The 16,199-nt window shown below is 40.5% G+C and overlaps 1 protein-coding gene across 1 annotated transcript in view; it reads right to left on the minus strand.

Annotated features, from left to right (window-relative positions):
• The window catches only part of TBX5 (T-box transcription factor 5), a 134,512-nt gene that overhangs the window by 100,441 nt on the left and 17,872 nt on the right, over positions 1–16,199 (minus strand). Inside the window, exon 3 of the mRNA XM_069759820.1 lies at positions 12,782–12,929. Coding sequence (XP_069615921.1) covers positions 12,782–12,929 — 148 coding nt within the window. The remainder of the gene's footprint in view (positions 1–12,781; positions 12,930–16,199) is intronic.

Genomic DNA, 16,199 nt, shown 5'->3' on the forward strand with positions numbered 1-16,199 from the left:
GGCGCCGGGACCGGACGCTGGGAGCTGCAATCAAGGGAGGTGAGTATGTGGTTGTTTTTTTTTATTGCAGCAGCGGCAGCACAGATTTATGTGCAGCATCTATGGGGGCAGTATGAACGGCACACAGCACTATATGGGGGCAGTATGAACGGCACACAGCACTATATGGGGGCAGTATGAACGGCACACAGCACTATATGGGGGCAGTATGAACGGCACACAGCACTATATGGGGGCAGTATGAACGGCACACAGCACTATATGGGGGCAGTATGAACGGCACACAGCACTATATGGGGGCAGTATGAACGGCACACAGCACTATATGGGGCATCTGTGCAGCATCTATGGGGGTAGTATGAACGGCACACAGCACTATATGGGGGCAGTATGAACGGCACACAGCACTATATGGGGCATCTGTGCAGCATCTATGGGGGCAGTATGAACGGCACACAGCACTATATGGGGGCAGTATGAACGGCACACAGCACTATATGGGGCATCTGTGCAGCATCTATGGGGGCAGTATGAACGGCACACAGCACTATATGGGGCATCTGTGCAGCATCTATGGGGCAGTATGAACGGTGCAGAGCACTATATGGCACAGCTATGGGGAAATAATGATCTATTTTTATTTTTGAAATTCACCGGTAAATGCTACATTTCCACCCTAGGCTTATACTCGAGTCAATAAGTTTTCCCAGTTTTTTGTGGCAAAATTAGGGGGGTCGGCTTATACTCGGGTCGGCTTATACTCGAGTATATACGGTATTTGGTCAGAAACAAAATTTCATCTCAATACTTTGTAATATATCCTTTGTTGGCAATGACAGAGGTCAAACGTTTTCTGTAAGTCTTCACAAGGTTGCCACACACTGTTGTTGGTATGTTGGCCCATTCCTCCATGCAGATCTCCTCTAGAGCAGTGATGTTTTTGGCTTTTCGCTTGGCAACACGGACTTTCAACTCCCTCCAAAGGTTTTCTATAGGGTTGAGATCTGGAGACTGGCTAGGCCACTCCAGGACCTTGAAATGCTTCTTACGAAGCCACTCCTTCGTTGCCCTGGCGGTGTGCTTTGGATCATTGTCATGTTGAAAGACCCAGCCATGTTTCATCTTCAATGCCCTTGCTGATGAAAGGAGGTTTGCACTCAAAATCTCACGATACATGGCCCTATTCATTCTTTCATGTACCCGGATCAGTCGTCCTGGCCCCTTTGCAGAGAAACAGCCCCAAAGCATGATGTTTCCACCACCATGCTTTACAGTAGGTATGGTGTTTGATGGATGCAACTCAGTATTCTTTTTCCTCCAAACACGACAAGTTGTGTTTCTACCAAACAGTTCCAGTTTGGTTTCATCAGACCATAGGACATTCTCCCAAAACTCCTCTGGATCATCCAAATGCTCTCTAGCAAACTTCAGACGGGCCCGGACATGTACTGGCTTAAGCAGTGGGACACGTCTGGCACTGCAGGATCTGAGTCCATGGTGGCGTAGTGTGTTACTTATGGTAGGCCTTGTTACATTGGTCCCAGCTCTCTGCAGTTCATTCACTAGGTCCCCCCGCGTGGTTCTGGGATTTTTGCTCACCGTTCTTGTGATCATTCTGACCCCACGGGGTGGGATTTTGCGTGGAGCCCCAGATCAAGGGAGATTATCAGTGGTCTTGTATGTCTTCCATTTTCTAATTATTGCTCCCACTGTTGATTTCTTTACTCCAAGCTGGTTGGCTATTGCAGATTCAGTCTTCCCAGCCTGGTGCAGGGCTACAATTTTGTTTCTGGTGTCCTTTGACAGCTCTTTGGTCTTCACCATAGTGGAGTTTGGAGTCAGACTGTTTGAGGGTGTGCACAGGTGTCTTTTTATACTGATAACAAGTTTAAACAGGTGCCATTACTACAGGTAATGAGTGGAGGAAAGAGGAGACTCTTAAAGAAGAAGTTACAGGTCTGGGAGAGCCAGAAATCTTGATTGTTTGTTTCTGACCAAATACTTATTTTTCACCATAATATGAAAATAAATTGTTAAAAAAACAGACAATGTGATTTTCTGGATTTTTTTTCTCAGTTTGTCTCCCATAGTTGAGGTCTACCTATGATGTAAATTACAGACGCCTCTCATCTTTTTAAGTGGTGGAACTTGCACTATTGCTGACTGACTAAATACTTTTTTGCCCCACTGTATCTAATGTGTATGGCCTACCTAAGGGATCTTCCCTTAATTAGCCCGCTGGTTGAAGAAGCAGACTTAGGTCAAATGTGTTTTCAGTCACTGAGTGTAAACAGGAATGTTTTAATTCACTGCCAACAAACATAATGTGGTTAGGAAAAGAAACACAAAGGGCCCGATACATGAAGTTGTCTTTGCTAGTTTTCTGGTGTAAAACACCTTCAAATATTGCAAAATTTTTACCTATTTCAAAATTGCAATAAAAGTTTATGACTTTTCTTGTTTTTATGCCAGTCCCAGTCATACTCACCAAAATGGACAGGTCTTAGGCAGGATGAAGCATGACACACCCTGCCCAACAAATTTATCAAAAGTTATACCACTAAAGTTGCCATAAATGTGCTCCAGTCCCTAACAAATTTGGGGCACCTTACTCCAGTACTTCCGTCACAAAGCCTGGCATGCAAAACGCCAGTCTTAACAAATCATCTCCAAAGCATATTAGGCTTCGTTTTCATACATCACTTGTGTCTGGTCAGGTTTTGTTAAATCTGAGATGGATACAACTGATGGACCATAGCGAGATCAGAAAAACCCAGGAGTTAGTTTTCTGATCCTATTCCAACTAGATACAGCAACTGTTGCAGCGAATGAAAGGGTATGATCCCATGGATTAGTTCCATTATGAATTTCCCTCTGCCACTTCTGTACCACCCAGAAAGAAATAAAACTCTGATGGCAGGATACATAGAAAGGAGCCCTTAGAAAGTTGCATACCTTCTCCTTATAAAAAGAATAAGAGTTCTCTGCATAAAATCAGAAATCCTTATTATGACTTGGTCTAACTTACTCTGATTTAGCCGTCATGTTCACTCCTTTAGTTGTGTGGTAATTCATTCATATGTGAACTCATACATTTCCTCCTATTTTTCCCTTTTTTAGACTTACTGTACATCTGCACTGGTTTTTGAGACTAACTGTACTGCAGCATCAATTTTCCAAGCATGTGTAATCCGTGTTTTGATGTTACTTTTTACATAGGGCCTTTTCTCTTTCTTTGTTAGACTCAGTTATTTGAGCTGTTGAAAACATTAAACCTTTGATTGTCATTTCCGTTGCGAATTGCATGCTATTTAGGCAGCACATGAAAATATGTATCATTGTGGGTAGAACAGCATATACAGTTAATTCCCAGAAGCCCTCCTCTTTTGTGTGGTTCCTGTCTCCCTGTAGGATTCTCTCCCTCTCTGCCTTTTTTCCAAGACAACCATTCCATTAATCCTGAAAAGCCACAGAGTAGTAGAGTACGGCCTGCCAAACAGCAGTGTGAATATAAAAAAAACTCTGTTCATTCATACACTGATGTATGAGTGAGATTTAATCTGTTCCTCCATTGGCATCAGCTGCAATAACCACCGTCTGATCACGCAGCTTACCGCACGACTGCTTAAATCTCTCTGCACCGAACCCTGGAAGGACGTACCTAGCACACTGCTCGCAAAGTAATTCTCCGCAATTACCATCTCAACATTACAATTTGGTTAAACCAACAATGTGTGCCAAGTAACCCTTTCATGAACAGACACTCTGAAAAGTTAACGCTTATTTATAAAAATGCTAACAGTCTAAATGATGTGGTGCTTTGTAGCTAACGCCAATACAAATGTCTAAAGACAGGCCCAACAGGTGTCATTTTCTATTTTTTCAATGCTATTGCCAAAATATCTCATATTCCCATCTGTTTATCACAATCATTTTAGGGAAGTTTACAAGGGCATGACTAGTGGAGGATAAACTGGGCAACTGCCCTGGGTCCAAGGCCAGATTGTCCCATCGGGAAGCCATGAATGATTCCCTGCAGCTTTACTGCTTGGTAAATTTAATTGTTTATATATCTTAAAGGGGTTGTCTGAAATGGAAAAAAATATTTATATCATATGTCTAATTATACAATTCAATAATCTAAACACTTTTCTAATATATTTTAATAAAAAATGTCTTTATGTTCCCTTTCTACTCTAACTTCTTGTTGGTGTTTTTTTTTTACTTGCAGCAATGATTAATTTGAGTCTCCCAGCATGCACTGCGTGTTTTTAAATAAAGCATCATCAGGGGGCCACGCTGCAGTCACTTACCACAGCTTCTTACACCACAATCCTCTGATGTCTTGTTTCAGTAATAGTGAGGCAGAAGTGACAGTAGCTTCTCTCATGCCATTCCATATCTTCAGTCTACACTGCTTCTTTCCATTCTTTCCCCTAACAAAATGTCATCAGGTGCGGTGATAGAAGGAGGGTGAGTGACGGCAGTGCTGCCCCACAGTTTCTGTCACTGCCTTGAAATTAATCACCATCAATGGTGGTTATAGAAGCATTGTGAGTGACAACAGCATTGCTTCTTGATGACAATTCATTTCAGGGTAGTGGCAGAAGCTGTAGAAAAGCACTGCTGCTGTCATTTACCCCGTGTTTATTACCTCACTTTCCTTGATGACTTCTCATTTCAGTGAATGTGGAGTTCGGAATAAAAGCAGTGTGGACTGAAGATGAAAGCAGCATCAACTCTCCTGAAACAGGACGTCATCAGGGGCCATCGGTGTAAGAATCTGTGGTAAGTGACTTCAGCACTGGTCCCTGATGAAGTTTTGTTTCAGGGTGGAAAAAAGTGGAAATGACAGCAGCACATTTCGCCTGATGATGATTCATTTGAAAATATCCAATGCATGCTGGGAGACTCAAACCAATCATCATCGGAAATAAGAGAAATAAACACAGACAGGAAGTTAGAGTACAGAGGGAATAGTGAGACTTTTTTAAACACATTATAAAAGTCATTAGATTATTTAATTAAATAGTTAGACATACAGACACTCTCCCTGCCTCTGGATGTATCACATACAGGTGCTTCTTACAAAATTAGAATATCAAGAAAAAGTTAATTTATTTCAGTTCTTCAATACAAAAAGTGAAACTCATATATTATAAATAGTCATTACAAACAGAGTGATCTAGTTCAAGTGTTTATTTCTGTTAATATTGTTGATTATGACTTACAGTTAATGAAAACCCAAAGTCATTATCACAGTAAATTAGAATAATTAACAAAGAAAACCTGCAAAGGCTTCCTAAGCATTTCTAAAGGTCCCTTAGTCTGTTTCAGTAGTCTCCATAATCATGGGGAAGACTGCTGACTTGACAGATGTCCAGAAGGCAGTCATTGACACACTCCGCAAGGAGGGTAAGCCACAAAAGGTCATTGCTAAAGAAGCTGGCTGTTCACAGAGTGCTGTATCCAAGCATGCTAATGGAAACTTGAGTGGAAGGAAAAAGTGTAGTATAAAAAGGTGCACAAGCAACAGGGATAACCGCAGTCTTGAAAGGATTGTTAAGAAAAGGCCATTCAAAAATAACAGCAACAAATATAAGAGCAAGGCCAGGGTCCCACTAGCATTTTTAAAATCCGTCCGATTTTGTTTATGAAAAGTGGGACGCGTGTCATGCAAGTGTCATGGGTTTTTCATGCGAGTACAATCTGCCTTTTAACACCTAGCATCCAATTTACATCCGAATTACATGTGAATGCGATCCAATTGCATTACGATTTTAACATGAGCTTTTACATAGAGCAATTATCTTGAAATCAGTATAAACCTTCCACAAGTTTCTCACAATAGTTGGTTGGAATTTGGACCCATTCCTCCTGACAAAACTGGTGTAACTGATCCAGGTTTGGAGGTCTCCTTACTCGCACCTGCCTTTTCAGCTTTGCCCATAAATTTTCAATAGAATTGAGATCAGGGCTTTGTGATGGCCACTCCAAAATATTGACTTTGTTATCCTTAAGCCACTTTGTTACCATTTTGGCAGTATGCTTCTGATCATTGTCCATTTGGAAGACCCATTTCTGCCCAAGCTTTAACTTCCTGGCTGATGTTTTTGAGATATTGCTTCGGTATTGCCACATAATCTTCTTTTCTCATGATGCCATCTATTTTGTGAAGTGCACCAGTCCCTCCTGCAGCAAAACAACCCCACAACATGTTGCTGCCACCCCTGTGTTTTACAGTTGGGATGGTGTTCTTAGGCTTCCAAGCTTCTCCCTTTTTCTCCAAAGGTAACAATAGTCATAATGCCCAAGAAGTTCACTTTTAGTTTCATCAAACCACAGGACATGTCTCCAAAAATTAAGGTCTTTGCTCCTGTGTGCATTTGCAAACATTAATCTGGCTTTTTATGTTTATTGTGGAGTAATGCGTTCTCACTGGCAGAGTGGCCTTTCAACCCATGTTTATACAGTACTCATTTCACTGTGGATATTGGCACAATCTTACCATCTTCCGCCTTCATCTTCACAAGGGCTGTTGCTTTTGTCCTTGGTTTGATATGCACACGTCGGACCAAAGCACGTTCATCTCTGAGACACAGAGCCCGTCTCCTTCCTGAGCGTTATGATGGTTGGACATTCCCATCTTGTTTGTACTTGCATATAATTGTTTGTACAGATGAACGAGGCACCTTCAGGTATCTTGAAATTGTACCCAAGGATGAGCCAGACTTGTGCAAGGCCACAATTCTCTTCCTAATACCTTGGCTGATTTCTTTAGACTTTCCCATGATGCTTCATGAAAAAGTAGTGTGTTTCAGGTGTGCATTAAATACAACCACAGGTGTGTCTCTAATTAATTCAGATGCTGCCTAAAAAACAATCAGAATCTTCCAACCACATGATATCATCATATGAGCATTCTAGAATTGTTTAAAGGCATAGTAATCTTAGTGTATGTAAACTTTTGATTTTGCAGTAAGTAATAAAAATGCCTTAAAACATTCTCTCTCTCTCTCTCTCTCTCATTATTCTGGCATTTGGCAAAGATTAATAATTATGGTAATCCTTACTGACCTAAGGCAAGAAAGGTTTATTCTGATGTTATGTCAGATATTCAGTAGGACATGCATATATGTCTTTTTATATAGTGTATATAAATTTCTAGCTTCAACTGTAGATACAAAAATATATATATATATAAATATGTGAGTGAGGAATAAAATCAGTGCTGTGTGTGTAGCTTACTGTACATGTTTTTTTCCTAAATACATTTCTTTTGGAAAAAAAGGCGGATCCCCTGACATTTTATTAACCACCAGAGGGAAAGCGGACAGCTGGGGGCAGATATTTATAGTCTGGGAAGGGGATAATAGCCATGGAGCTTTCCAGGCTATTAATATCAGCTCCTACCTGTATGCTTAGCCTTTCCTGGTTATTAAAATAAGGAAACCCCACAGAAAATGACATAGGGTCCCCCTATAATTAATAACCAGTAAAGGCTAGGCAGACAGCTGCAGGCTGATATTAATAGCCTAGGAAGTGACCATGGATATTGTCCCCCTCCCAGATTAAAAACATCAACTTTCAGATGTAATTCTGGCACTTAACCTCGCTCTTCTCACTTGCCCTTGTGCAGTGGCAAGTGGGATGATAGTATTGGGGTTGATGTCACCTTTGTATTGTCAGGTGACATCAAGCCCAGGGGTTAGTAAGTAGCGATAGTTGTTAGTAGCAATTTTTTTTTATCACACCTTTTTATCACACCCATTGACTCCTATTTGTGAATGCGGTCTGATTTTTTTCCAGTCCAATCATGATCCATTTCGAGCTGGGAAAAAAATCGCAGCTGAACACACAATCATAGAATAATATTGGTCCAAATGCAATCCAATATTTAAATGGACTGCATTCTTCCGATTCAATCACAAGTGGGAGAATGCCTCAACAGATACTATTTCTATTAGAACACAAGAGTTTTTTTTATTTACCACAGTTCAGATATTGTTTTATACATATTTATTATTCATTTCTAAATAATATGTTTTGTTTAGGAATTTGAGTCATTTCAAAATGTATCTTGTTTTCAAGATCTCACTTACTAGCTTGCAATTGGTATTCTGGATGCTTAGCACAAAAGTACCGTACATTTAAAAGAATTATCAGCTTGACAGACATTGGGAATTTGATTCTACAGGTTGAAAATGTTTTATGGTGTGACTTTCAATGGGATTCAGCAAATATACAGTATGGGCCATTTAAACAGGGCCTGTAACCAGGTCACAAGTGGCCAATTTTCTTTATTATTTATTTATAATCCCACAGCTCCCCTGAGTATTCCATTTGTATTTATTTTTTTAAGGCTGTCAGAAATTTAGGCTTTTCCTAAGTGACAATTTTTATGGTCTTTACAAAGGGACGTGCTTCATAGCGTAAGAATGCAGAGCAGCCTAAAGATACTACCCCCATTTCATTCTGTGTGCCACACACTCTTGGTTAAGACCAGAAAAATTTGCACTAAATAAAAAGACCTATATCTCCAGAATTGTATGGCGGCCTATAAAAAAATAAAAATCAGATTACTAAAAGGAGCAGATGAAATAAAATAAGAGGAAAAACTCTCCATTTCTGACTTGGTGACAGGTTCTGTTTAACTATTTGTTTGGAGAGTGGGACGATTTTTGTCATCCGTGTGCAATCCGTTTTTTTACTCGGCAGGTATTAATCTTTTCCAGGACCATTTACAGTTTCCTATGCTACAGAAATGTAATGTATCCAAGTCGGCATGAGAAAAAACTTGTTCCATGTTGCGATGAGCAGCGTATATCAGACGACGCACACCCATACAAGTCAATGGGTATGTGCAAAACATTGGACTACACTCGGATGTCATTCCAGTGCAGTCCAACATACATCAACTCACACAATGGAGAAGATAGAGAAATTAAGTTCTTTATCTACTCCGCACCTTTGATCCTATTTTCGCATGTGAGAGAATCGGATCACTGTAGAATGACACTTGGCTCATGCTTGCAGAAGAGTTTGAGACAAGGGTCATTTGCATATAGCATCTTATTCTCTCGCATGAGAGAATCATTCAATTTTCTCACGCCAAATACATCTGATCTGCACTGCCTCATTGAATAACATTGGTCCGAGTGCAATCACTTTTTTAATCCGATTGCGCTTGTCCGAGTTATACGCTCATGTGAGCGAGCCCTGAGTGTGAGGTGAGCTTGTGTAGCAGTGGAGACCTAGTAGAGAAGGCCTCCCACTTGATGTTGAGATGGAAGCCTATAGATGCAGTGGAGGTCCAGCAAGATGGTGAGTCAGTGCCTGAATGATGTGTATGCCTTTTTTTGAAGATGACTGGGAATGAAGGCCACAGAGAAAAGTCATCACTGATGTGTGCTGTGGGTGTATTTCTACAACAGTAAAATGGGTGATAGATGCACACTTGCTCCCATAAGCCCCCTGTGACATGTTCGCAAGGCACCAATGTTTTACTATGACAGCCATGGGCCCGCTGATGGTCCCCATTGCCCCCATTTTGGTACTCTTTTGAACTTCAAAGGAGATGGTGATTTATACTACATGCTACAATATTGTGGATATAGTATAAGCGATCAGATGATTGCAGGTTCAAGTCCCCCAAGGGGATTAACAAATTATAAAGTAAAAAACGGTTTTAAAAGTATAAAAAAATATAAAAAACTGAATCACCCCATTTTCCCTCATTAAACATAAATAAATAAAAAAAAACATCTGGCATCACCGCATCCAGAAAAGCCAGATCTATCAAAATATAAAAAGAAGTAACCCAGTTGATACATTTTTCAGTCACTCATCATCCACAAAACATGCAATGTAAAGCGTTCAAAACTTCACATAACATCAATGAAAACGCAATCTCAACATGCAAAAAACAATCCCTGTCACAATTCACGGAAAAGTAAAAATGTTACAAATCTTGGAAAAAGCAGTACAACCCAAAAATTTTTTTTTACAAACTTTTAACATTTTTTTCACCACTTAAATAAAAAAATGCAAGTTTGGTACAGTAACGCTGTAATTCTACTGACCTGCATAATCATGGTACCAGATCATTTTTACCATTTAATCAGCGCTGTAAAAACAAAGCTCTGAAAACAATGGCAGAATTGCATATTTTTCGCCACTTCATTTCGCTTTTCCATTTTCCCGTACATTCATTGGTAAAATGAATGATGTCATTCAAAACTACAACTTGTCTCACAAAAACGAGCCCTCATACTTTTATGTGGAAGGAAAAATAAAAATGTTGTGGCTTTTAGAAGTGCGGGGGAAAAAAAGGAAAGCACAAAAACAGAAAAATGGTCCTGTCCTGAACAGGTTAACCAACAAAAATATTCTAGGAGATTAACTGGTTTCCTAAGAAACTGACCCATGTGAATGACTCGAAATAAGAAAATATAGTTTGGGGGTTGTATTGGGAACAGTGACTGATGTCAATGGCGAAAATTTTTGCACTGAGCTGCTGAATATGTTGGTGCTGTATAATGAATGGGTAATAAATATCAGTTCGTTAAATAAGTTAGTATACCTATAATACATTATAAAATAGACCCATTAAATAGACACCTTTAACATATCTCCTGTCCATATTATGCTATTATACATTCATTCTGTATAGTGAAAAATGTGGAGTGGCCGTGAATTTTGTTGCAATATCTGAGCTGCTTTTTGGCAGTGTTCCCAGTCTGTCACTATGGCAACCTGTATGATTTCACTAACAGAATATAATCACGCACCGAATACATAGCCATCATGCCTCATACATGTCACCATTGTGCTGTAAGGAATGTTTATCTAGCAGCGTTTTATAGTATACGCTTATTGCATTATTACTTACTGATTGCTGGTTTTAGTCCTGTTACTTATTAGGAATTTACTATTATTTCACCACCAATGTGACTATTAACACAAAATGGTCGAAATGTTGCCCTTTTTGCAATAGCCACGATAGTAACGTGTAACTCCTAATTGCAGATCACAATTTTTGCACAATTTGCAATTATTAATTATAGTCATTTTTGCCACCATGTTGTCCCAGCTTGATCATCTGTATTCTGCGCACATTGTGGTGCATGTAATGAAGTGTTGAACTTAGTTGTAATGCCACGATAAATATAAAATGAGCAATGGACATCATCCTAACAACAACAACAAAAAACTAAAGGCAACACTGACGTACCAACGGCAAATAGTTTTCCTTTTTTATACAGGGATGCGGATGATTGTTCGCTAATATAACATTCTGTAAAATAAATAAAATGGATGTAAATTTGGTATAATGTTAGTGATGAACCAGGTGTATTAAAGGGCTGTCCAGGAAAAAAATAATAATTTGTAAAAGGCGTTAGACTGGTATGAAATAAAAGAATCCCCCACTCCTCCCATTCAAGCCCGAACCGGGTGCCCACTGGTTTCTATTTCCTGGTCCTTTCTTGGTACTCCAAGAAGGGCAGGAAATGCGGGCTCAGCCAATCAGTCATGACCCGCCTCCATGAGTGATTGGCTGAGAAGACAGTTCCCACAATTTATAAGTACCAGGAAGTTGACACCAGCTGGGACCAGTTAAGCTTCAGAAAGGGTGTGTGATCAGTAAGGTGAGTATCAATTCTTTTACTTTTGTTAAACCAAGATAAGCCCTTTTCAAAATATTTTTGTCTGGAAAAACAACCACTTTAAGATCTGGCAGCTATAACATGAAAAGTTCTGAAATTACCGGCTTATCTATGACAAGATATACGACTGGTTTGAATGCATCATCCCACCAAAAGTGTCTTGTTTTTTATACATGAACTTCTTTGTGCATATGTTTGTAATATTCAAAATAGAGCCAAACTAGGTATCAAAATTTACACATAGTAGTAAACAAAGTGTAACTTTAGAAAATTTAAACTTAAATATCAATACCAGAACACAGTGCTAAAGTGCATTGTCCTCCTGAATTGATATAGATCACTGTGTATTTTTGTATGTATGATCTATACATATGTATATTTAATCTGACTTAACATAAGGTTCTGCATACCATTGCACTCAATAAAAATAACGCTTTATATGCTGTAAGGACATATAGACATACTTCACTGGGATTTATAAAACCAGAGAAAAACTAATAAATAATCAAATACATAATAAATGTATTAACTGTCAGTCTGTATGATAATCACCGTGAATAATCATATCGCCTAATTAAGTAAATAAACAAATGGTAGTCAATACTGAAATCTTTCACCATGTTGTAAATAATTATTCCCTTTGATTCTTTAAATTGTGTAGACTGTATAGGGAATGTATCACCTGTTATTTATTTTTTTTTGTTAACAGATGATGATTCACGGACTTCCATAGGAGAGTTTTCTGAGAATGCTTTTTGATCTGTGCAGAGGGGAATAGGTGAGCTGTGAAATCATGATTTGTCAGAGGAGAATCATGTGTTTTATATAAATAAATATAGATAGATAGATAGATAGATAGATAGATAGATAGATAGATAGGTGTTACGTTTCAATGTAATCCTGTCTACGATGATAACGAGATAGCTCCAGAAAGGTAGTCTGGGCTTACTTGTAAAACTGCAAGATTTCAGGACTCTTTAAAATTAGAAAATACCATGGAACATTAGAGAAAAGACACTACCTTTCTTTAAATATATTAATATAAATAATTACTTTAAATATTAGATCATTTTCTGACTATACAATCCTTTTAAACAGTAGAAAACGATACTTACGTGTCCAAAAGGATCTAGATGGTTATTTGTGAGCTTCAGCTTCTGGAATGACACCAGCTGCCTCATCCAATGTGCTCCAGTAGCCGGAGAATCTGGGTGAACATACAAACGGCCAGGCATTGCCGGCTCAGCTTTCCCAGTAACTGACCTACATCAAGAACACAAATCAAAAAATCCATTGAATTGTACTGAATTGATATAGGATCAGGTAAGTTGCCTAGTTGCTTACAAACTCTGAAATTTAACTTTGTTGCCCAGACACCTGGAGCGACCTTTATCTCAGCTTTTCTATAGCATTAAAGATGATTTGCGATGATGTAAGTGTTCACATCTCTCATGGCGTGCACTTTATGCCTTAGTAGCATTATCCAGTTACGATATTTCACTGGCGCATGCGCAATTAATTTTGTTTATTCTGGACACAGGAAGCCTTTGCAATACCCTTCTTTTGTGCATCATCCTATTTTAAATGTGGATATTGTGTCCTATGATTTTTTTAATAATAATAATAATAATAATTTTTATTTATATAGCGCCAACATATTCCGCAGCGCTTTACAAATTATAGAGGGGACTTGTACAGACAATAGACATTACAGCATAACAGAAATACAGTTCAAAACAGATACCAGGAGGAGTGAGGGCCCTGCTCGCAAGCTTACAAACTATGAGGAAAAGGGGAGACACGAGAGGTGGATGGTAACAATTGCTTTAGTTATTCGGACCAGCTATAGTGTAAGGCTCAGGTGTTCATGTAAAGCTGCATGAACCAGTTAACTGCCTAAGTATGTAGCAGTACAGACACAGAGGGCTAATACTGCATAAAGTGTATGAGAACATGATGCGAGGAACCTTTTTTTTTTTTTTTTAATTATAAATAGGCCACACAGGGATCGTTAGGTTAATGCATTGAGGCGGTAGGCCAGTCTGAACAAATGAGTTTTTAGGGCACGCTTAAAACTGTGGGGATTGGGGATTAATCGTATTAACCTAGGTAGTGCATTCCAAAGAATCGGCGCAGCACGTGTAAAGTCTTGGAGACGGGAGTGGGAGGTTCTGATTATTGAGGATGCTAACCTGAGGTCATTAGCGGAGCGGAGGGCACGGGTAGGGTGGTAGACTGATACCACGGAGGAGATGTAGGGTGGTGCTGAGCCATGGAGTGCTTTGTGGATGAGGGTAGTAGTTTTGTACTGGATTCTGGAGTGGATGGGTAGCCAGTGTAATGACTGGCACAGGGTAGAGGCATCGGTGTAACGGTTGGTGAGGAATATGATCCTGGCTGCAGCATTCAGGACAGATTGGAGCGGGGAGAGTTTTGCAAGAGGGAGGCCGATTAATAGAGAGTTACAATAGTCCAGACGAGAATGAATAAGTGAAACAGTCAGAGTTTTTGCAGAGTCGAAAGTAAGAAAAGGGCGAATTCTAGAAATGTTTTTGAGATGCAGGTAAGAAGAGCGAGCCAGTGATCGGATGTAGGGGGTGAATGAAAGGTCAGAATCAAGGATGACCCCAAGGCAGCGGGCATGTTGCTTTGGAGTAATGGTGGAACCGCACACGGAGATGGCAATGTCAGGCAAAGGTAGGTTAGTAGAGGGAGAGAACACGAGGAGTTCAGTTTTTGACAGGATTAGTTTCAGATAGAGGGAGGACATGATGTTAGAGACAGCGGTAAGACAATCACTGGTGTTTTCTAAAAAGGTCGGTGTGATATCAGGAGCAGAAGTGTATAATTGGGTGTCGTCAGCATAGAGATGGTACTGGAAACCAAATCTACTGATTGTTTGTCCAATAGGGGCAGTATACAACGAGAAGAGTAGGGGGCCTAGGACTGATCCTTGAGGAACCCCAACAGTAAGGGGAAGGTGAGAGGAGGAGGAACCAGCAAAACATACAGTGAAGGATCGGTCAGAGAGATAGGAGGAGAACCAGGAGAGAACGGTGTCCTTGAGGCCGATGGAGCGGAGCATAGTGAGGAGGAGCTGATGATCCACAGTGTCGAATGCTGCAGAGAGATCCAAGAGAATTAGCATGGAGTAGTGACCATTAGATTTAGCTGTTAGTAGGTCATTAGAGACTTTAGTGAGGGCAGTTTCAGTAGAGTGTAAAGAGCGGAAGCCAGATTGAAGAGGGTCGAGAAGAGAGTTATCTGAGAGATAGCGGGTAAGACGGGAGTGGACCAGGCGTTCGAGGAGTTTAGAGATAAAGGGAAGATTAGAGACAGGTCTATAATTAGCGGCACAGTTTTGATCGAGGGATGGTTTTTTAAGTAATGGATGTATGATGGCATGCTTAAATGAGGAGGGAAAAATACCGGAAGTGAGGGAAAGGTTGAATATTTTTGTTAGGTGAGAGGTGACAGCCGGGGAAAGGGACTGGAGGAGATGTGACGGAATGGGGTCACTGGTGCAAGTGGTCGGGCGAGAAGATGCAAGGAGCCTGCTTACTTCTTCTTCTGTAACTGCTTCAAAGTCAGAGAGTGAACTAGATGCAGTGGGGGAGGGAGGACAGTGCATGGTATGAAGAGATTGGGAGATGATTTCCTGTCGAATGTGGTCAATTTTTTCTTTGAAGTAATTGGCCAGATCATCAGCACGGAGATCCGTGGTTGGGGCCTGCTCTCTTGGGTTGAGTAGGGACTGGAACGTGTCAAAGAGACGTTTAGGGTTATTGGACAGGGAGGTGATGAGGGTGTTGAAGTAGGTTTGTTTGGAGAGGTGAAGGGCAGAATTGTATGTCTTTAGCATGAACTTATAATGGATGAAATCTTCGGGTAGATTAGATTTTCTCCACAGACGTTCTGCGCACCTGGAGCACCGCTGCAGGAAACGTGTTTGCAGCGTGTGCCACGGTTGTTGCCGTCTGTGCCGAGTTGTTTTATGTATAGGAGGAGCAGCTTCATCCAGAGCACTTTGCAGGGTTTCATTGTAATGCTTCAATGCAGAATCAGGACATGAGATGGAGGAGATAGGGGCCAATGAGGACTGCAAGTTCTTCATAAGTTTCTGGGTGTTAATGGCCTGTATGTTTCTATAAGTGTGGAAAGTGGGGGTGACCTGAGCAGGATGGCAGTTCTTGATAGAGAATGAAAGAAGGTTGTGGTCAGAGAGCGGGAGAGGGGAGTTTGTGAAATCATCCACTGAGCAAAGTCGGGAGAAGACCAAGTCAAGGGAGTTTCCATCTTCATGTGTTGGAGAGTTAGTATGCTGCGAGAGGCCAAAAGAGGAGGATAGAGATAAAAGGTGAGAAGCAGATGGGGAGAGGGGAGAGGCAATGGGGATGTTGAAATCACCCATGATAATGGTGGGGGTGTCACAGGAGAGAAAGTGTGGAAGCCAAGTGGCAAAGTGATCCAGGAACTGATGAGAGGGGCCGGGAGGACGATACACCACCGCCACTCGCATGGAGAAGGGGACGT

This window comes from Ranitomeya imitator, chromosome 1, assembly GCF_032444005.1.
Source record: "Ranitomeya imitator isolate aRanImi1 chromosome 1, aRanImi1.pri, whole genome shotgun sequence".
NCBI classification, from domain to species: Eukaryota; Metazoa; Chordata; class Amphibia; order Anura; family Dendrobatidae; genus Ranitomeya; species Ranitomeya imitator.